General features: G+C 34.5%; 2 protein-coding genes across 17 annotated transcripts in view; one reads left to right on the top strand and one right to left on the bottom strand.

The window, feature by feature from the left end:
* Positions 1-24,041, bottom strand: part of LOC100371114 (CUGBP Elav-like family member 1) — a 161,463-nt gene that overhangs the window by 33,045 nt on the left and 104,377 nt on the right. For all 16 annotated transcript variants that reach the window (XM_085506416.1, XM_085506418.1, XM_085506423.1 and 13 more), the window contains exons 4-5: positions 18,262-18,448; positions 12,877-12,959 (exon numbers count right to left, since the gene is read on the bottom strand). In XM_085506416.1, the coding sequence (XP_085362542.1) occupies positions 12,877-12,959; positions 18,262-18,448 (270 nt within the window). The remainder of the gene's footprint in view (positions 1-12,876; positions 12,960-18,261; positions 18,449-24,041) is intronic.
* On the top strand, positions 15,864-17,441 carry LOC146735525 (uncharacterized). Its single transcript, XM_085506261.1, has 3 exons — positions 15,864-15,948; positions 16,696-16,970; positions 17,286-17,441. Exons 1-3 carry the CDS (start codon positions 15,864-15,866, stop codon positions 17,439-17,441), a joined length of 516 nt encoding a protein of 171 aa, XP_085362387.1.

The raw sequence follows: 24,041 nt of genomic DNA, 5'->3' as shown, positions 1-24,041 counted from the left end.
CAAAAATGCAAATTTGACAGCTTTATGAAGAGAAAAACATTTCCAAATCAGGCTTTGACATTTTTTTTGACAAACTAAAAGACAAGGTCATGGCTGTAATTATGTTAGTTGTCTCCCATGGCAATAACTCTCTTATCTATTGATGGATTGAGCTAGGTGGTGTAAGGTTAATAACATCATTTAAATACAGGATATATCATTGATATCTAAATCCTGCTTTAATATAGTCAAGTCGGAAAGACTACATCATGTCTAGAAGGACTGATGTTTTAACCATTATAGACCCCAAACGGTGATTGCAGACAATTATATTACATCCATTATCAGAACTGTCCTATCAACAATATATTTTTTACCATGCAAAAATTTGAGAAAAAATTTGCCGAGTTAAATCCACACGAACATGCAAAATAACACTCTCTACCAAGTTAGTGAACTTAAAACTTATTGAAATTGCTCAAAATTAACAAAATAATGAAATTTAATGTCGATGAAAATAAATTGTTTTACAGTACTGTATTTATTTGTAAAATACTGGTGTGCACAAAATAAAATGGCTCAAAAAATTCATTTTCATAATCCATACAAATAAATACAATTTTATATGTATACACTGTGTGTATATATATATATATATATATATATATATATATACATATATATATATATATCTCTTGTATAAATATACACACACAAGTTTATTAACACAATGTACATGTATATGGTTTAAATAGGGTAAGCATTTCTAATTGAGTAAATACAGTAATATCATATATACCTGAAAACTGTAAAATATCTAGTGTGGTTTTAAACTTTAACTAAACTAGGCTTTCGCTAAAAATATAATAGCATTTTTGTTTTATCCATGGTGACAGACATTTTTTTTTCTTAGCCAAATTTATTTCAATATTTGAGTAGATAACATTATGAGAGATCACCCTATTTTTCAGACTATAGTCGGAAATAGTTATTTACATGTAACAGACAATATAATATCCTGATGTCTAATTTATCTTTTGTGAGTGATGACATTTTTTTCGATAATGATCGTTTTGAAATTAATTTTAGCAGTGATGAAAAAGACAAAATATCCGGTACCCAAATCTAAAATGAATCAGCCGTTAACCAGAAGCTTAGCTATATAGCTATATACATGTAACACCCAAATCTATCTGAAAAGCGCCCTCTAGAGGTTATAAAATGTTTAATCTGATTTCCCCAGAGACTTTAATAGACAAGATTATATCTCCATGGAGTGAAATGGAAATCAGACAGACGGCTAACCATCATTGTGTATTTCTGTCAGCAACATTGATTCAAAATCTGTTTGACATTTTCATTTTGGCTCTGTTGTCAGGAGAACAGCTTAATTAAATGGCAGTGGTTGGATTAGCTTCAGTTGGGGGGGGGGATTATTATTTTTTTTCCACTATAATTTAGTAACAGCCTCTTTTTAATAGAATTGAAGACAAGATTGCAAAATTGTGGCATGCTACATACCTTGATAAAAAAAAATTAAAAAATTGTGGGTTTTACTTTGGAAAAGGTAACTTTGGCACTTAAAAAGGTTAAACAGCACAGACAGTGAGTTACAAAGTGCCTTTCCTTGCAGGTGATGATTACAGTTTTTCACTGCCAACAAGAAAAGAAGTCTGAATATGACATATTTGTTATGCAATGCTTTACATACTTAGCCCTATGTCATCTCCAACTCAGGTTGGCCATTTCAAAATGAATTACTGTGAATTCGGGCTCAGATTTACATGTAACAGTAGCTCAAGGCACACTGACAAACACATTTTTTCCTGGAGCTACCATTTTCTAAAATCAGTAACCCAACTGGAGTTCTAGATATTTACCAAATATTAATATTTTTTGAATAATCCATTTATCTTTAAATAATAGCTGTCCGATACATAATGAGCTATACACCATTCATTTTTTGTATGGGTGCAAGTACCTACTAAACCAGATGGACTAGCTCCAGGAAAAAATATTATTCTCTTAGACAGATATCCGGGCATTTTCACCACCTGGCAACCATCACGGTGGAAACAGCTCGCACAGAGCCCATTGAAATATATACATGTAGTACAGTGGTGCGTGTTGTAGCTCCACCCCTGAGAATAGGGGTACCAGCTCTTAAAACTTGTAGCCAAGCAAAACTTCCAAACAACTTTGTATGCATGCCATAAAATTCAATACAAAAATGACAATATATGATGTGGATTTTTATCCTTTGAAAATTAGATTTCCTGCCACTAATTTGAAGACATCATTCACTGTTATGGACCACATGTAGCCAAGCATCATCTTGACAGTAGACACTTTTTTATAGCGGTGATAAACACAAATCCATTTCCACAGTTGTGCCCATCAAAGACGAATATTTGATAGACACAACAGCGAGGAACCGAAAGAAATGATATCATGTGGATCATCACGAGAATACAAAGAGGTACACAGTAGTTGAATAACAGCGAAGACAGCGGCATTTAAAGAGGCTCAGGTGGGAATTCAGATCCCCAGAAAATAGTTATCTACTTGCAATCAGCCTACTCGCCTTTGAAATCATGACCTCTTGAACTTTATTCAACTACCTATGCATACATTTCAGTATCAGCCAATCAAATACAGTGATTCAAAATTGGTCCAATCAGGATGGAGTGAATTTCCAGCAAGTTAGGGATGCACTTAACCACCTAAATCTTGAAAATTATACACAAGGTGCTTCAGGTGTTGAAGATTTCATAGCAATCAATGCAGAGATTAAAATTATGAATATTTTATTTCTTCTTTATATCTTCAATTTCTAGCATCAACAAAAATTGACATGTAACCTACTAGTATTCATGTTAGCAGTCTGCTATTTCCACAAGTATTCAAAACATTAAAAGAATCTTTAATCAATAAAACAGAACCAGATCCTGGTGGAGTAATAATGTTCACTATTTACAGGAATTTGTGTTAAAGCATTATTTCATAAAAATTTAATGAGTATTCTTGGAATTTCATCCTATAACTACATATTTTTTCACTATATGTACCCGAATGAAATTCTGATATACGACACAACCTTTTTACTTAAGGAAACCAATGGCAATTGCATTAAAAAAAAAAAAAAAAAATCAGCTGTTTCATGTTTGGCATATTATTTGCGCAAAAAGTAGTTCAGTGAACAATACATTTTTTTTTCTGGATTTTTTTTAAACAACCATATAGTAAAAGTCAAGAAAATCTGGCGATTTAATCAAGCCAACTACAATGTACCTTTCAACGATTTACAACATGGTACTAATTTCTAGTCTCTTAGGGGGTCTAGAAACACATCACATTATTTTTTCCTCAAACAAATCTGAATTAATTATGAACACACAAGGTTTGTGAAATACTCAACAAAAATATTCTTAAGGAAATATCCAGAAAATAAACAATTCAGCCGATAATTCTAAAAATTATTTGCATTTGAAATGTCACTGAATTTGCTCCACAGGTAGGAAATGGTAGGACTTTTTTTTACAATTCAACAATGAGGTTTGCTTGAGAGAAGTGTTGCCCAACAGTGAAAATTTACAGAGAGCACACTATCTTTCAAAACAATGATCACTGTCAATTGCTACCTGATGTTACTGATACAACTTGAAAACATGCTGAGTAATCAAATTTCCAATCATGGAGACACACAAAACATTGAGATAATGAAAACTTCCTCAATGGCTGTACAGAATACTGCACATACAAAGTGATTCACACACACACACAACATATGTATTTTATTTTTAGTTATATTTTTAGTTGTCTCTGTGCTCGGGCTATGGAAGATGTAACAAGTAATAAAATTCCATGCAAAAACACAGAATGTTAATATCTGCCCAGCAATAATCTAAACTGCTACAAATCAATTGATTTGAGATGAGCAGAAACCACGGGGCATATTGCTGCAATAAATACGTCGATAATGCAGGAGAAGGCATATGCTGTAAAACCGCTTTAATTTTGTGTGGGGTAAAGTTTAAGAGTGTGCAAATAATAAATTTTTCTAACAGTGAAAATTTCCGGGGGTCACACGACACAGTCATAAATAGCATAAAATCACAAACATTCTTAGTAGTGAAAATTATGCTATTTACAGTATGCATCACCTTTGACAACCATGTTACCATGACAAATGTTCTAGATTGAAGGAAAAATCATGAAACGTTTTGAATATACAGCACTGTGGTCTTCTGTTGTGCTCAGATATTTCCTATACATTTTCAGCATGTCCAATAATCTTTTGAATTGAAATTGCTTGACACAACTGAATACTGTTTTGATGTTTGTTAATTCATTACTGTTCCTGTCCTCCGGGCCTAAGTTATTCGTAACAAGGATGAATCATCAAATATTTCACAGTCCATCATTCAGTCAGTGATTTTTGCTGTGATTTTGTCTTTTGAAAGAGGAAAGAAATCAATCAAAGGAATTGTACCAGGGAATCATGGGGCACTATTGTTTATGTTTAAACTAATAATCTGTCTGGTTTTCCATTGTCAATTTAATGCAGTAAATATTTTTGCTGCAAGTTTGCTAACATTATCCTCACTTTTTAATTAATCATCTTTTTTACTGTAATCACTACCGGTAGGTTGTATTTTTGCATATTTCGCTGACAGCTAAATGAGTTAGTTTATTAAAGGCCAAAGGAAAAGTCAAGTCTAACAACATAATACTCCCAGACGAAAGAGCTCGGCAAATGTAAGAACATGCAATTTACAGCTTTTTCATATTACTTTTCATTTTCTAGATATTTAACTTTTTCATTTTTTCATGAAGTCCACCATTAGACTCTTCAGCAAAGGATTGTGGATAAAGTATGACATCATATCCTGTTGTCAGAAACTGAAAAAATGATTTCATCTATAACTTCAAAAGTTGAACTTCAAATTGGCTGAAGGTTTAGAACACGGTAGCATGTTCAGGTGCCAGACTACTGGTGAAAAATTCCTGCAACATCAACTCTGCGAAAATTGAACACTGAATATTCTAGTTCTGCAGTGCATCAGTCAATGACTTTAAAGTAAAAAAGATATAATGATTTACAGTAACATTTCAGTGTGTACTCGCTCACTGGAGAATAGACTTAAGATGTCACACATTGAAAAACTTAATTTTCCGCTTGGCACGTTAGGAGAATAAATGGGTTTTCCTCATAATATCACATTTATAAAACCATCACTTGTGCTACCAGGGTAATGCATTATGTACTGTACTTTCACATATTACATCACTCGCATCAATACAGATCTACCAATATAAACTCACTAACTAAAATGAGGCAAATTTCTCTCTGGAAGAAATGAGGCTGTCCCTAATGTAGTAATGAATAGCACAAAAACGTTATGTCGCAGCCTTTCCAATAACCCTACTTACTGTGAAATACTTTATTTTAGCTGGGAATAAATTTTCGCTGAAAAGACTTTTTGTGTGTCTTATATGGATTTTATTTTCACTGATTTTTGACGAGTTGAATGTAAAATATACGAAAAACAGTATATCCGCTGGATTTTATTTTCACTGAATCATTCCTTTAGCGAAAATAACAAAAATTAATTCAAAGCAAAAATCAAGTATTTTACAGTACTCACTGATTATCCACCCACACAACCAAGAACCTGACCATTAAGGAAATCCACAATTGATGTTCATTCTTTTGGAATTTTTAGTCTGAATTGTTAAAAAGTAGTTTTATCCTAACCTTTTTTCTTTCAGTCTAATTGGGGGAAAATCGTGATTCTCATTATTTGAGCTTTGGTGCATCTGTGCACTGTCCTTATTAATATTGGTTCTGACATTATGTTATGTTGACATGACAAATACACAGAATTCCATGTCAGGATTTGTTTTATATAGTATTACACTTATAAAATGTAAAATATGGAAGAAGTCTAGCCAGCAACTATGACAAGGTTAATATGTCCCACTGACATTGCTTCTAAGTTAATAATACAAGAGGGGAATCAAAATTAAGGTTTAGTTTTACAAACTGACAGTGCCAAAGTAATGAGCAAAAGTTGTGCCATGTGGTTGCAGTTGAGGATATTCAAGCATTTTACAGTCAAATTTAGCTTGCACTAATTTTCAACGGCGACATAGCAGCTCTCACAACTGATCTCTGGTTTTTAGGTACACCAAACAAATACACATTACTGTGTTTGTCTCAGCATGTGCTAGAATTTTTGAGTAAACAAACAATGTATTTTATACAAGAGTTGCGCAAGTGAAAAAAACAAACGTTTCAAACATCACTTGGTGCGATGACTGATGCATTATTTGAAGCATAAATTATTTTGCACATTGTCAGTTCCCCTTGCCTTGAGAGCCAGGCTGGGAAACTAAACTTTAATGCAGGAAGCCATATGATAACGTTAGGTATTCTGTTTTTTGGGGTACTTGAAGTTCTGCCATATTCATTCTGTATAGGACACTTGTACATAATTATATAAATATATTTGCATATTTTTTAAAAACTTCCAATTCCAGAATTTGAAGGCACTGCAGTTACTTACGTCTTCCGAAATTTTGTTTTGTTTTTGGTGCTAATTGTGTTAATTGCCAGTGCGAACCAGACTCCCAAACCACAACAAGTACTGTGTTAATTGCCAGTGCGAACCAGACTACCAAACCAAGTACTGTATTGCCAATGCGAACCAGACTCCCAAACTAAGTACTGTGATACTGTAGAATACTTTACTTTAGCTGAAAGGACTTTTTGGGTGTTTGTATGGCATTTATTTTCACTGATTTTTGACGAGTTGAATGTAAAATATACGAAAAACAGTATATCCGCTGGATTTTATTTTCACTGAATCATTCCTTTAGCGAAATAGCAAAAATTAATTCCAAACGAAAATGAAGTATTTTACAGTAATTGCAAGTGCCTCTACAAACGATTTCGCAAACCCAATACAGCAGGTTTCAAAGACAGGGGAGACTCTAAACTGATTTATACTGCTGAGTAAACAGTCAGCACCAAGTAATCAAACCCACAACTACTATGAAGTGAGGCAAACATGCTAAACACTTTACCATCACTCACTTGTCTTTAATTCCAGTTTGAATACTAATGATAATACCCTGATGGTACAAAAATTGTTAGTTTGCAAGCTTCGACTACTGTTAATTTCGGGCCTTGCATCTATATTAAAATATGCATTACTATAAATAGATTGAACACGAGGTATCAAATCACAAAATTTCTTACATCTCTTATAAATAAATGAAACTTCTGTGAAATACTTTATTTTCGCTGGAATTAATTTTCGCTGAAAAGGCTTTTTGGGCGTTTTGTGTGGAACTGATTTCACTGATTTTTGATGATTTTAATGTGAAATATAGGAAAAAAAGTATATAAAAAAGCGAAAATAAATTCCAAGTGAAAATAAAGTATTCTACAGTATTTCAAATGTCACCAACAATAAGCTTTGAGGGCAGTACAAACCACAGATGGTTACAAGTGGCAATCTGCATTTGTTTTCACAAATAACATGGCCAGGAGGACTCCCAATAACACATGTCTGCTTCCTGCAGCTGAAAGCAGAGCAGGAGCTTTACATTATGATCTTGTGAAGGCTTGTTTTTATAAATTGATCAAAAAACCAGAAGGGATTATAGAATAAAGCAAGTGAAGTTGTAAATGGAAAGAAATACCAACCCAATGAACAGCATGGGAGCTGTGTTTTACTAAAGTGGCTCACTGGAATTCTGATCTTTTAACTGAACTCATGCTGGTCTCACTTGTAAATCCTAAATTAAAATAGTTTTGATTTTGCAAAACCAGTGGCATGCTGAATGGGGGCATGTTTTGGTTTCACTGAATAGATTTACGTGGATGAATGAACAGCCAGGAGATGTATATGCATGTACACTGCTTGAATTTCAGAATGTACAGGAAACCAATTTTTTTAAGGCCAATATTGATCAAATTGTATAGGAATAATATTAATAAACAATATCAATTACCACCAAGACAAGTTTGTTTGGCATCAAGGCAATTGCCTTTGATGCAATAAGTGATTTACCGTACAATTGCGAGATCTCGCGAGATGCATGAAAGATGCGCGTCGGACGTCTGCCGCAAAAATCAAACGATTTGATTTTGAACTCGAATTTCTTTATTTCGTAGCTCACATCGACCGGCCGATCTTCGACAGAGGAATATTGCTTTCGAATACCCTTACTTAATCGAAATTGTCTATCATCAAATGTGGACAGAACATTATTAAGCATGGAAATGTCCCCCAAAATACTTTCGCGTTTGTCGAATCCCACGCGATGTTTGACGCCACGACAATGCTATGACATTTGTTTGTTCTGTTTTTACGTTCGATTTCACGCATAACGCGTGATTCTCGTAATGAACGGAAAATGATCTATTGAACATCATGCAATGTATGTACATTGTAGATAGAACAGAACATTCTATGAAAATCATCAGTTCTATAAAAGTACAGCTTTGGTTTAAAACAAAAAATTATATATAGAGGGAAAAGGAAATCAGTCAAAAATACTGGATATCTTGCAGACTCTTGTACATCACAAACGAAGCACACCATACTTGATAACTTTTATACATTACAAATATTTCTTCAATAGCTAAGTTTTGTGTAGGTCGTCTGTACTTGCTTACTAGTATTTGAATAGAATACAATATTTGCTTTATTGGCACAGTGAAGATACATTGACATTTCCTTTTTGGGCTCTATGGTCAATAAAACTAAAAAGATATAAATTATCTATCGACAATTTATTCGACACAAAACTTTGTATCTACAATACAATGTACAACCACAAACTAGATTTGTTGTATACAGAATCATCAAAATATTGCCTATTTTGGCCACAGAAACACCAATGCGATTTCCATAAATGCATGCACCACTAATAGAGAAAATACAGCATATCCAATATATATTGTGCATTGAGTTTGTTCTAATTTGGTTCAAGCACTGCTGACATGACCAGCCCTGCAGGAGAGCATGTACTAATTTTAGCTTCATTAGCTGACATACACCACATACAGTTGGTTTTCTTGGGGGAGATGAAATTACACGAGCCATTAGGAGTATACTCTGTGACTCACTAGAGAGAGTATTGACCTGGTGGTATCAAGCTGGTTGGGTATAGTCTAAACACCCCCCAAGACTAGTAATACTACATTAAATACCAGAGCAATTTTTGATTCAGATGAACAACTTTATGAACCAATTCTTGCTAGAAATACTGTAAAATCTGCAGCTTCTATTAAAATGGTACAATGCAACAGAGGGGATGCGCCTTCTATTAGAGCGTCTACACATATGAGAAATGATGAACTTTTGGGTCTCAATTTTTCAAAAGGAATGGGTGCGGCTTCTATTAGTGATGCGGCTTCTAATACAGATTTAACAGTACTTTGTGTAAATGTGTGTCACTTATATTTAAATACTGAGACAACTGCAACATTTTTAAGACAGATGAACAACTTAGTAAACTAAATGTCGTTATGAACTTTCACCCTTTGAAGTGACATTTTTTCTACCTCATAACTGGTTCAACATGTTAGTGCATTTTTCAATAACAATTGTTGACATTTTAAGCTATTGTAATTCATTAATTTACATTTACAAATAGGAAGAGGTGTAGAACAAGGTTTGAAGGAGAATACCACTCAGTAGGCAACATCAGGGTAGCATCAACTTCTACTACCGTAAAATCTGTATTAGAAGCATCCCGAATAGAAATCGCACCCATTCTTTTTTTATAATAGAGAATCAAAAATTCATCATTTCTCATATGTGTACACAGATGCTCTAATAGAAGCTGCATCCTCTCTGTTGCATTGTACCAATTTAATAGAAGCCGAGGCTTCTAATACAGATTTTACAGTACATTTTGGTCAATGTAATCACTTTGTATAATTACTAAATCACATGGGTACATTTTGTAGAACATGAAAAAGCTGACTGGTTCAAAAGGTTAAGGAGGGATGCATGAACTAATAGTCTGCTGTTAAACATACACTAATTCTTTTGTTAATTCCAATAGTAGCTAACTAAAGAGGCATGTGTCAATTGGTCCTTTCAATGCACTTGTGGTACCAAGTGAGTAAACACACATGATGAAATGCCAACTGTGCAACACACCATATACATTGTACGTGTACAGTTTCATTTACATGCAGCATGGAACTATAAACCCCAGGAAGAACAACGAAACTAAGAGGATTAAAAAAACCTTTGTCTTAGTTTATCTTACAGTGCTTTCGCTTTTGTTTCCACGACATTAGTCATACTCCATGTTAGTTGCCGCCGATACGCCTGTATCAACCGCTTTGCTGGAAACAGAAAACTTGAAAAAAAAAATTCATATCTGCGCAGTAAAATATTTCATTCACTACGCATGCGCAAACAAGTCGGTCTGCAGCGTGACCTTCAGTGTACCGGAAATCATGCAACGGGTCGGAGTTTTAGCGAGTTTTCATAATTTTCAATGTCGTTTTTAGATTATTTATTGCTTTTTTCAATCCTCGAAAAAATAAGGTTGCGAAAGTTTGCGAAACATGGGGTTTGGTATGCTGTTTGTTGTTGAGATATCCCGACATATTCCGTGTTTCCCTTCGATCGCCAGAAGTGGCAATGTGTTTTTTTTTCCCCGTTGAATGTCGCTCATTTATCAGTGTTTTTGTCTTGGCGCCATTGTTTTTTATGCTATAACCGAAACAACTCGATCACGTGATATCCTGAAGTCGCTCGATTGACTCCGAAAATGACCGATAGCCTGAGATAAACGTTCATTTGCGTAAATCGGCTTATTTTTTAATGCGACGAAATAAACAGTCAAAATAAACATTCGACATCGCGGCAACTATCATAGTTCAAAGGAAACGAAGTGGTTGTTCTTCCTGTGGTTTATAGTTCCATGCATGCAGACAGCCCCAAAATTCATCTTTGGTCAAATACATTTTCCTGCTGTCAAGGTGCTGTGTGTGAATAAGTATAGCATCCTAACATTTTTTCCCAGTTTATTTTGGACAACAAAGTTTATTTTGGCGAAAGTAACAGATGAATTTAAAAAAAAATCTGAAAGATGTATGCTAATGGCCATTTACACAAAATGTTCAGTCTTTAATACCATTAGAGTCTGTAGAAGAACCTCAATTAGCAAACTTCCTAATTTTGACAGATTTTTCAGTGTTTTATAGTAATCAGGGATAAACTTAGAGGTAAACCATTTACTAGTAAATCATTTAAGAGTATGACCTGCACAGTTTTTTTCTCATGGTGTTTTATCTGAACATTTTTATTTATCTTGCGTGTGCTAACATTGTTGCCCTGTAAACCTTTGCACACTTTTTTTTTCGGTGTCTAGCTTACAAATTTTGTTTTTTGACTAGTCTTCAAGCCACCCCCCCGATGCTTTCAAATGGTTGAACCCTTAGAAACTTAACATATAAATTGGATATCAGCTCAGATGCAGTTATCTTGACATGGTCAGAGTAATAAATTAGTAGTAAGGATCAGGTTCACACTGTTTAATTACAAATCTTGATACAATACTGATGATGGAGTAAGAACAGAGTCACTAGAGGTGGCTGAACTACTTGTCTAAGTTTAAAGATCAATTACGAGATGTCTGCAAACACAGAAAACATATGATGTTAGAATTACCCCAACAACAATAAAGTATTCAGTGTTAGTCTCTTTCATTGAAGTTACAGGGTAGGTAAAGGACAGCAGTATGAGCCACGAATGCCTCTTTATCACATGTGCAGAAAGTGAACTAGCATGACACGAAGATAGGAAAGGCCAACAGAGGGGCAGAGGAGAACACAGCACCCATTATATTATACCCACTTGTTGTCGTTGTGGAATATGTTAATATTTGATGTGTTGATTACTGCCGAACATGCGATTTGATTTGGAGATTTACCAACTCAAAATAGAATTTCAAACTTATTTTTACTTTTTTAGTTTTCTTGCGAATTGTAGATTTCTAGAATACAGACATTAGTTAATTGAGATTCTAAATACAACTTCACCTAGATAGCTTGGGTAACCATAGTAGTAGAATGAATACAGTAATACGTTGATAACCCAATCAGTTTGACAGTAATATTACATTTATTGCTTAAGGATTGAATGCCAATTGCAGAGTCACTCAGACAATGCTATTAAATGTAGGCAAGCTACCAAGACAAGTACGAATATGGTGCATTAATTAAAACTGGTACTAAAACTAGGATTAGGACTAGACTTTATACGTACAGCCTGAGAAAGCAAAATTCGGACAACTAAGTTGAAAACTGAACATCAAGTCTTCCCAGCCCAAAAATTGCTTATCTCAATTTGGAACAGAACACAAAGAAAATATGGAGATTTACTAGTATACAGAGCTGTAAGTATATGGTAGTTCAACGTTCCACTCACAGGAAAATTTACAGAAGCTATCCTTGTCAGGGTTCATTAAGGTTTCAGCACGAGAAATTTCTGACTTTTTCCAGTTTTTTGTTTTTTTTTAAATTTGAGACCTATTTTTGCATCAAAGTTTATGAGTTTGGAAAAAACAAACTCAAAAATTCAACTTCAGTGTTGATATAGCATGTCACTATTATGCAATTTAGAAATTCCTTGTATTTTAGTATTCTAGACCTTTTCAAGCCCTCAAAAATATAAACATAAAAAAAAAAGATATTTTAAGACCGAGGAGTGGCATACACACAACATGACAATGGTAAAGTTTCATAGTTGAGAGGAGCTCAAATCCTATTGCAGATGTTTTACAAGAGACAAGCTCCAAGCTGATTGAGATTGAAAAACAGATTACATTGATCATATTACACAAGATGCAATTACTTACCCCTGGCATCGTTTTGACATTATGTAGAGCATTCTGAGCTTGTAACGCAGCTTTTCTTGTGTAATATGTAACAAAACAACAACCTGCATAGATATAAAGTAAGAAAAAAAAACATTTTTAGGGATGAATATTTTATTTTGATAGTATGGTGAATTCATCAACTGCTCCACAAGTGGACAACAAAATTTATATCGTATTTAATCTAATAAAATGGTATGGCAAGTTCACAACATGTTAAAAAGGTAGGATCAACAACTTTACAGGGTGAGCCTGTTGTACTGAAAATCAAAGGAAAACATTGCTGGCTTTTATGCGCCTCGTTATTCAGTATCTCTGATTTTCCATTTCACTGTGAAAAATCGCATAATGTGTGAAATGCCTGGATCAAACTTCTTCCACAAATATCAAATGATCAGAATTTAAATTCCTCTGTTTATTGTTCAATGTCAAAATGATCTTTCAAAAAATGTTGAGATGTCAAAAATGACCATCAAATAAACATGGAAACACAGTTTCGTATTTTTTGACTCCCTCTTTTTTGACTTTGTTTGTCATGTTTTCAAGTTTGATTTCACACACAACAATGCATCTCAGAGTAAATGAAAAATTGTCTATTTAGCAGCAATCACAATTTTCGAACCTGGTTTTGTCGAAAAGAGATGACAAAAATACGAGATTCAAGTTATATCTGCCATTCATTTAGTGAACCATATTTGTATTAGTAGCACATACACCATATACATATGGGTGTGTCTATGGTCAAACTATAGGTAGTAAAACTTTAAAGCGAGGGAGTCGTCATCTACGCATGCGCCAGATGGCCATAGCGTGTCATTGTTTACAAACGAGCGTCTACCCAAGAGCTTTTGTGTTTTTAGCGCATGTTGCTATCGTCGCTTGGGACTCAATTCCTGCGGGTGTGCAGGTGACGACCCTCCCACTTTAAAGATAAAGCATTCAATAGATTTAAAGTAATTTTTTGTGGATAGATCATGATGCCACTGTATGAAATTCATCTGTTCAGGAAGTGAAATTCAGAGAGGCATGAAGACATTAATCAATGCTTTGATGACCTTTAAAATAGTATTTATATCTTATACAATACAGGGTATAATTCATCAATTTATTGGCACAAAGGGAGCGTATCGTGCCCGCCACAGGATAAAAACAGTGACTATAAAACAATACATGATATACACTGCATGGCAAACAGTAGGATGTTTCTCCTTCGTAATTTCAAATAGTCCAGGGCAAGTTTTGATCTTAAAATTAGGTGCAGCTAGCGCAAGTAACCAGTTTGAAGTTCTATTAGATTGAATAAATCAATACAAAGCTGCTTAGAAGATTATACCTGATTGAAACCCTAACTAACCAAACAGTCGGACCAATCACAGAGCAGCTAGTCTATCAGGGTTTTTTCAACATATCGAATTCTGCCTTGTATATATGCTTTGACTGCAAATCTTTCAGAAAATGAGTAGACTAAAGACGATGTACATGTATTTTATAATGATGCAATTTTCTGTCTATACCCAGAGGCTTCAATGATCCGATATGGCCAAGTATGATAAATATGTAATAATATTGATTTGGTCTACAGCGAGTGTATGAGAAATGAAGAAAATGCCTGATGCTCGGGGGGTTCACCGTCTCAAAATTAGTTTTGAACGTTGTCCAAAATAGCAATTAGCATCATTTGAATTTTTGGGTGTAAAACAATGAATGTTAATCACAGATTCAGATGCAATTCACTTCTATTTTTTCAAAATGTTCCAAATTTATTTAATCATTTTAGACAAAATGTTTTCCAATAAATTTAATTGGACAAAAGGTCCTAAACTAGTTTTTGGATAACTGAATCCCTGACTCCTCTAACATCTAGAAATGCCTGGTGGTTTGCGGTGCAAGTGGCATAGTGATGCATCATTGTTAGAGGTGATTCAACTCAAACATGATTTGATTTCAAATAATCATCCACTATTCGTTATATAACTACGTACTATGCTAACTCAGCGTGTAGGTGCACGAGGGATAAAGATGCTTAGCAGAATCAGTAATTAAGACAAAACCTTCAAAATAACCTGATGTACAAACTAAATCCCAAGCTCAAAGAAAAGAAGACATTCTTTGTTGTACCTACTACAAATTTAATGCTTTCAACAAACTCCCCTGCGACAGTGTACCGTACATGCTCCTAAGTACCGTAAAATCTTTTATTAGAAGCCGCAACCCTAATAGAAGGCCCACCCATTCTTAGAGAATAATTGAAAACCAAAATTACACCATTTCTCATATGTGTAGATGATCTAATAGAAACCACATCTGATGCATTGTTCAATTTTAATAAAAGTTGCATCTTCTAATACAAATTCTACAGCAGGATGTTCTTGGGTAAATGACAGTTTATTATTATTGTAATGATCAAGTACATAATAAACGCAAGTTTGGTTTATGTGCTTTTCTATTGAATTAAGCAAATATGGTAATTTCATTTCACTAAAATCACTTTGATCCCATTGAAAAAGGGGGGCTGCAGAGATCACGTTGAAAGAGGAGGCTGCAGAGATCACGTTGAAAGAGGAAGGCTGCAGAGATCACGTTGAAAGAGGAGGGCTGCAGAGATCACAGGGCTTTCATTAACAGCCGGCAACCGGCCAAAGTGTCCGCCTACTTGCTGCGGGTTTGCCGGCTACTTTATTATTAAATATTTTATTAAAATCAAAACAAAATGTTTATTTTTCCTTTGAAGATGAAACCATAAAATCATGTCCCATAGAACTAAAACATGCGTTCTGAGGCTTCCCTAGATATAACAAATTACGTACGCAATGTGATCATTAAATTTACGCAGTTTGACCTTTGGCGACATTTTGTGCAAGCCATAACGAGTATTGTTCGAAACGAGCAATCCTTTCCCGGTCAGCTTCGTAATATCGGCCAATCAAAACTCGCGTACTATTTACAAAGCACTGCCACGGTAAATCAAAATGGCAGACAAAAGAAAAAAGTTTGCTTTGTCACGTCCCGGAAATCAGAAGTCCCTTTTGGATTCGGGATTTAAGCGGATCAAGGGTAAGTAATTACATTGTTACAGTCAGAGTTCGATCACATTTGTCAGAAAATAATAGGAAGCCACTTGTATTTTTATTGTTTTGAAGTCAATTACTAATTAGTACGCCGGTGTTTTACGTAGCTACGTAATTGCTGTGACCGGCGTCCATCGGCCGTAACAACTTACACTCTGATAGCTAGTGCTGCTACATGAGAGGGTTTGGGATGGATTGGGTTCACGTCAACTTTTATTTTTATTTTTTTTGAATGTGATAAGTCTACTTTTAATTTATATTTTGTCGCCAATGTCACACTGTTAGCGGCGCCATATAAATAATAACAATTTTGATTTATATTACCGCTAATCATTTACCGCTAATAATTTAATTTCTAGATGCAATCAATGTTGAGAGATTGAATATTTGAAGTGGGTAAGTTGCAACTAAATTGTGTTGGGTGTATTGGTGTTGGTAAAGTATTTGTACTTATTATTTGGGGTTGGGGGGGGGGTCTGATATTTATAATTTATGTCAAATAAATTTATCATTATATTCTGTATTGTAATGTTTCCAGTGCTGTATTACCATGTGTGGTATAATATTTATACATTTATAATTACTCTACAATAAATAGAAAGTTATTGTTAGTGTCATCCACACCAAGTATTATAAGTATTATTCTAATCTAAAGTTTAATTAAATAATTGCTTGATTGAAATTGGATCATCAATTGGTTAGCATATTTACAATCTTTGTATTCATGTTGCAGCTAGTAGTCCAAGTCAGCATGAAGTTAGCAATCTGAATCCTGTACATGTAGATGTACTTAATGAAATTAGATGTGAAACTCAGAGAGCTTTGAAGGAGTTGGATCTCAGTCTGTCTGAAGATGATGCCTATACGGAACAGATGATGAACTTGACTCGGACTGTGATGCTTATTTCAAATGAGCACAAGGTCGTGGAAATACCGGTTAATCTGATTTTACATACATGTATGGTTGAAATAACTTATATTAAAATGATTATGTTAATTGTAATTAATGTTTTCTGCTTATATTGTGTGATAGCGAACTGGTATGTGTGTATTTTAATATAATATTAATCAGTATTAATATTCACTGTCACATTAATATTCTCTGAAAAGGGTCCATTATGAATGAACAGATCAGTTTGGAGAAGCAAAAGCCATGTATTCATAGCTTAAAAATCGATCTAACCATCACTAATATTGACATTTTTGCTAAAAAGAACCCTCCCTCTCTGTCCGTAGTGCAATGCGGACAAAAAAAAAAAAAAATTTCCTTTTGTGTCCTCCTACTATATTACATTTACCTTCTACTCTTAAACTTAATGAAAGCCCTGGATCACATTGAAAAAGGAGGGCTGCAGAGATAACGTTGAAAGAGGGGGGGCTGCAGAGATCACGTTGAAAGAGGGGGCTGCAGAGATCACGTTGAAAGAGGATGGCTGCAGAGATCACGTTGAAAGAGGATGGCTGCAGAGATCACGTTGAAAGGGGGGGGGGCTGCAGAGATCACGTTGAAAGGGGGGGGGGCTGCAGAGATCACGTTGAAAGAGGGGGGCTGCAGAGATCACGTTGAAAGAGGGGGGCTGCAGAGATCACGTTGAAAGAGGGGGGCTGCAGAGATCACGTTGAAAGAGGGGGGCTGCAGAGATCACGTTGAAAGAGGGGGGCTGCAGAGATCACGTTGAAAGAGGGGGGCTGCAGAGATCACGTTGAAAGAGGGGGATGCAGAGATCATGTTGAAAGAGAGGGGCGCTGCACAGATCACGTTGAGAGGCACAAGGCTGTTTTATTTTCTGCGATCATGTCCACTGTTCCAAATGTTGGCGTTCATTTGCATCTAAGGTCAATTGAATAGGTGAGATGTACCATGGGTATATTGCCATTTATAGGGCCTCATTAAATAAAGCGCGATATCTTGGTATAATTTTTCAATTAATTCATCAGGGTACAATTAATCTTCAACATGAGTGATGGCAGTCAGGTCAGATTTGGTCGCACTGTGGGAACCCCCTTGGTTAAGTTTCCTAGAACACATCCCAAGGAAGAGTATTCTGAAATTCATGCACTGAAGCATGGTTATCATGGCATATTGTCTCTAATATGAGTGCATCAAATAACACCCTCTGTAGGGATCAGAGATAGATGGATCAGGCTGCACCTGGCACTAAGCTCCTCAATGCTCTCTTTAATCGCCACCACTAATCTTATGACCCAGCAGAATTTCCACTGAATTAAGAGGAATGAAGAACCACCAAGTAATCAATATTTATCTTGTATTTACAAAGTTCATCACCTTCATACTTACCTCTACTCTGTCCTGTAACTTTATCTCGTAACACATTCAACTGATACACTGGACCAAACTCTTCAAGAAATTCTCTGAGGTCATTTTCATCCATTGATCTGGGAATCTGTCCGACAAACATTTTTATAGCATCTGGGTCAGGTTGTTGACCATGAGCCTTTTCTTCTTGAGGTGAATTCATGTTGAACTACAAATAAACAAAAAAACAAAGATCCATGTTAATGTTGTTACAATATTCACCACATTTTATATATACATGACAGAGCCAAACCGCTCAAATCAATGAAAATTTACACATAAATGTGTTCACTTGGGTCGCATTATGTAGCTCCAATAAATTGACAGAGTTAAACTCTATAGACTGAGCCCTGACCATCAAGGGTGCTAAATCAGCATGACTATAAATGAACCATGCACAGCATGGAACATTTGGCCAAATAAACATACAAAAGATAATCTCCTGTTAATTGTTGGTAGGAGCAATAGTTCAGCTTCAATAAAATACTGTCAAGCTAATGACTCTTTGAAGCACATCCATAATAAAATCACACACAAACCAAAAATGATGACCTCAGATACATGTCGATACACTAACTACACAAGTTCTTATCTCCAAACCAAAGATTGTGATTATAAAAATCAGCAACGTTTTACCGATATTGAGAAAACTGTATGGCATGTCAAATCCACCAAACAAATAAAAAACTGTACTGGTACTAGATTGCATCTCGTCCATCCAGTTGTAACATGTTGTAATGACAGTGAAAGTGCATGCATTAAACAGCTTTGATTATAAACTAGATCATCCAAATAAGACTTGCATGTACATGTATGACCAGAGCTGTACATATTATATTCTAGTAAGGCATTTTCGATTTTGTAATCGCGAAACTCTCTACGCAAACTGGGAAGTTCGAATTACTAAACAAAATACAGGACGCCGAAGCTTGAATATCCCAGAACCAACAGATACCAAAAATTACATCTCAAAAGTGAATATTCGTGGTGTATTTTAAGTCTAACCGGACCGGAAGTAGAAATTTGTTGGTACTCTAAATATCCAAAAATATTTTTGTATAAGGTAGTACTAATCAGTTCTAAGGCCACAACCAAGAATGTAGCCCATTTATATTTAGTAATCTAAACATTGCAATAGTAAGCACATAGTTTTTACTATCTAGCCAATCAGTAGTTAAGTTGTTATCTTGAATGTTTTTCTAAATATATTTGTTTTTCTAGATATTTGAAAATGATTCAAGGACTTTAGGAAACTGTAAACCTAGAAATTCTCACTACAGCAGTGATTGAGTGTATACAGTATCAGTGATGAAAGGCTGTATACTGTTATTACAAGCTGTGATTTATTTACTAACTCTTTAATTTGAATTGAAAACAATACTGAAAAAATAAATTATCTCAATTTTAAAGATTGTTCATCATTTCATTGATGTAAGTAAAGAAATTACTGCCCTTTGTATGGTAACAGTAAAGCATACTTTTTTTGTCAATTTTTCATAGATGCAATACTGGGCAAAAATTACCTTTGTGATAGCAAATACACAAGCCTGTTAAATTGTCCTCACTACAATGAAATAAGATTAAAACTTTACATTGTAGCTAATAAATGTATACCAAATTTTGACAAATTTAGTAATGAAAATGACAAGAAAATGTAAATTCCTTTAGCACAATATTTAAAAAACTGTTTTAATACAAGACAGCAGCACCTACATATACTATTAAAGCCAGTAACACATTCCTTGTATACAAATTTTCATCTTTTTTTTTTTTATGCTTTTTGTTTCTTTACTTTTTATGTAGTTATTTTTCTTTTACTAATAGTAATATCCTATTTGTAACCCTTTTCATCCCCTCCGAGGGATGTTGCATGCTAATAAATAAATAAATGTTAAGATATCATGCTATATAAGAAGACTCATTCAGTATCTATAGAGCTTGGAAAAGAATTTTTCAGTTGACCATGGGCATTTCCATGCATAATAATATGGTATACATGTACATATATTTGATTACTGTCAATTTCGATGAAGATCAACATTTCAACACTGAGCTATAAAAAAAATAATCGTTCACACCTATTAGATACACAAGATCTCACAGCAAGCAAAAAATGACCTATTCAGCTAATATTCATCAGTACAATAAACGTATAACATTATTTGCTGTGCTATTACCATACATCTATTTCATGTTAGACAACACATTCGCATGTCTATACTCATTCGGTAACACACAGGTCAATTTGGGTCTGTATCAAAAACAGATTGAGTAAAAAATATGAACAAATTGGTGGAAAATACAGCTTGTGTCCCTTTAATTTACAGAATTCCATACCTTAAAAACATGCAGTATCTCAGACTCGCACCATGTACATACACATGTTGCTGGCAATTTAAATCCCTGCAGTGAAAAAAGCTCTAGACTCCCTAGCTCAATGCAAATTAAGAACTCACTCATTTGTGCCAAGGTAAAACACCTTTTTCCAAATATACATTACCGGTATAGGGAAGCAGACAAGTTCATATCCCAACCACTAAGATAGGTGGTACTTTCAGATCAGATAGTATCACAAGTTAGCATGTGATAGTGCATGATTTAGAAACAGATGTTGCCAAATCCAGCATGGGATTTCAAAACAGGAATATTTGTTTGACTGAAGGTCAAACTTACACATGCCATGAAAAGAGTTTATTAACTAGCATGGCAGTGTGACGATACTCATTGACCATAAATACATATCTTTTTTTTATCCATTTATTTTAGCCATTAATATTCATACAAAAATATTGATACAATAACTGGAATTAATTTTTTGCTGAAAAGATATTTTGTTCTGTATGACATTTATTTTCACTGAAATTTGGATGTACTGGTAATGTTTCATTGGATTTTATTTTATTTTCTCAGACTCATCCCTGCAGTGAAGATAAATCCTAAGTGAAAAAGTAGTACTTTATAGTATGTAATTTAGCAGGGAAATCAATGCAGCATAAACAGTTAATGACATTATGAGTCTTTCCTACATATACATGTATCATTGTAATTGTTATCCACAAGTAAATTTGACTCTTATTCCAAGGATGTCTGCCAATCTCAACACAATTGAAGTGATATAATTTGTTTGTTTTTTGTATTTACCGTATCTGGCATGCTTTATCACAGTACTTATAAATAACATGTCTTTAACAATATTCTATAAATAATATCTTCATAGAGGAAATCTGATTTTCCTAATTACTGTAAAATACTTTATTTTAGCTGGAATTAATTTTCGCTGAAAAGTTTTTTTTTTGGCATTTTGTATGGAATTTATTTCACTGACTTTTGATGAGTTGAATGTGAAATATAGGAAGAAAGTTATATTCGCTAGATTTTTTTTTCACTGAATTATCCCTTCAGCGAAAAAGCGAAAATTAATTCCAAGCGAAAATAAAGTATTTTACAGTTTGTGCAATCACAAGTTTATGTACAGCGATGAAAAAAATATTAGCTAACGTGATTTTTAAACTTCTGGATACCAATTTGCATTTGTTGTAGATTGAATCATTAAAATATTACATAGAAACACCACTGTAAGCACATGAGTTGAATACGTTCCAAACATGAATATTTACAGAACTTGAATACTGTAAAAAGTTTAATTATTCACCGAGTTTTAATTTTGCTTATTTCGCTGACTGGAAAATGCGCTAAGTTAAAACCCAGTGAATATGTACAATTTAGCATAGAGCACATTATCTACTGGTAAATGATAAAACACACTGAAATGGTAATTTAAACCCAGAGAAAATTAGTCATTTTACAGTATCTGTATAGCTACACCCCTGCAGCAATAGACCTATACATGATCAGTTATGAAGCTGGTCTTTACCATACAAAGCCCAAGGTATTTATCCATGTGCTGTGAGTAGGCAAACTAATTTGAAAGATAGTTCATGCACATACATGTAATTAAGCTTAAGATGAGATCAGCAGTGCGGTTCTAATTGATTTTAAGAGGACTGGCTGGCACACAAATTCTTCTGCTTTTATTCCACAATATTCCTTTTAAATTTTTTCCTGATTTCAGACAGTATTCAAGTATTTTCAGACAGTAACAACTATCCATTTTCAACACCTTACAAAAATATTCACCAAAATTAGAGAATTGAAGATCATGAAATGAACAAATCTGAGAGAGGTCTACCCAAGGTACATATACACCAAGTATCAAAGCATTCAGGCTTATAGTTTTCAAGAAGAAGTCGAAAAAGTAAAACATTGACACGGACGCCGGAGTACAATCACTCATATGATAAGCTCCGCTCCACAAAGTCGACAGCGGAGCTAAAAATGGTATGGCACATATGTATATATAATCCTAGTTTTAGTGTTCTCCCTAATTCAGCTCATTCAGCAGTACAAAAACTATCAATGAAATGCAAACACTTGTCATTAAATTCAGAAATAGGTGATTTTCCCATCTACTGCCACAAAAAATCAAATGATTCGATTCTGAACATGAATTTCATTTTTATAGTTCAATGTGGAAATGCCTCTATTTCAGAGGGGAGTATGGCATTGAGATACCCTTACTTCATTAAAATTGACCATCGTCAAATGTGTATAGCATAATATTAAGTGTGGAAATACAGTAAAAATAGTTTTGAGTTTGCCCAATCTCATGCCATGTTTTACACTACAACTTTTGTTTGTCTTTTTTTTTTCATTTGATTTCATGCATAGCACGGGAACTCGGTGAAAATTTTCAATTGAGGAAATAATATTGGAAATTATTGCTATTGTATAACACACACCCCCCCAGAAAGTGCCAGGATGTGCAACCTTTAGGTCATAAGGCCTACATTACCCGGTAGTTTGCAAACAAGTATGGGCATTCACACAATAGGAATACATGTATTACTCTGTATCGTAATTCCAAATAGCCCTATGTAATGCCATAAGTTACAGAGAGCCGTAATAATACGGGGTATTTTCATCCTACCATATTAGGAAATAGGAATTCCAAATATGGAATGATTACGAATGTAAGCTTCCTCTAATAATAAAAACAAACATGGCTGCCACTAGGGTTTGACCGGACTTCACACAAAGAATTTCACTGATTCTGTTCTAAACATTTTGGATTTCGGCATTCCTATGATGTATCCTTGGAAGGAAAAGATGTATAATAATAAGGTTATTACGAGGATACCTTAAAGTATGCACTCCGACAGTACACCGTCGGCGTCGGTCGATACTCCTGCTGTATTGCCTGTGCATATTTTGAGGTACTCTCGTAATAACCTCATATTAATCCCTGGTCACTCACACAATTTGGCCCATCTTTCATGGAGAAATTGATTACAGTTACACTTAGTAAATGCACTCCAGTAATTACTTTGCTAAGAGATTAAGCATATATATGACAAAGTCCCTTCAAATTACACATGACAAGGCTTGTCTCATTATATAAAACAGTTTGTTGTGATACATGTTTGCATATCCCTCAAGGAACATTGACATATTGGGCTTAAAGCGATTTCATTTTACCAGTATTTTTTGGGGGGGGGGGGGGCTATCCTCAATGATTTTAGCTTTATTTGAAACATCTTTACTTGACAAGATTGATGTTGAATACGTTATGAGTTTATCATGAGAATAACAAAAAATATGAATGGAAGCAGTACAGAATGGTAAATTATATTGTTTATATTATATGAGATTATTACGAGGATACCTCAAATTATGCACAAAGACAGTACATCGGCAATATCGAC

This window comes from Saccoglossus kowalevskii, chromosome 12 (assembly GCF_978046115.1).
Source record: "Saccoglossus kowalevskii chromosome 12, keSacKowa6.1, whole genome shotgun sequence".
Classification (NCBI taxonomy): Eukaryota; Metazoa; Hemichordata; class Enteropneusta; family Harrimaniidae; genus Saccoglossus; species Saccoglossus kowalevskii.
This window is presented reverse-complemented; position numbering and strand designations above follow the sequence as displayed.

Bases quoted from the DNA above. Each gene is read 5' to 3' on its own strand.
- LOC146735525 (XM_085506261.1), top strand. From the start codon at position 15,864: ATGGCAGACAAAAGAAAAAAGTTTGCTTTGTCACGTCCCGGAAATCAG. The intron at 15,949-16,695 runs GTAAGTAATTAC...TTCATGTTGCAG, and splicing joins GGGATTTAAGCGGATCAAGG to CTAGTAGTCCAAGTCAGCAT. The intron at 16,971-17,285 runs GTTTTCTGCTTA...ACTTAATGAAAG, and splicing joins TTATGTTAATTGTAATTAAT to CCCTGGATCACATTGAAAAA.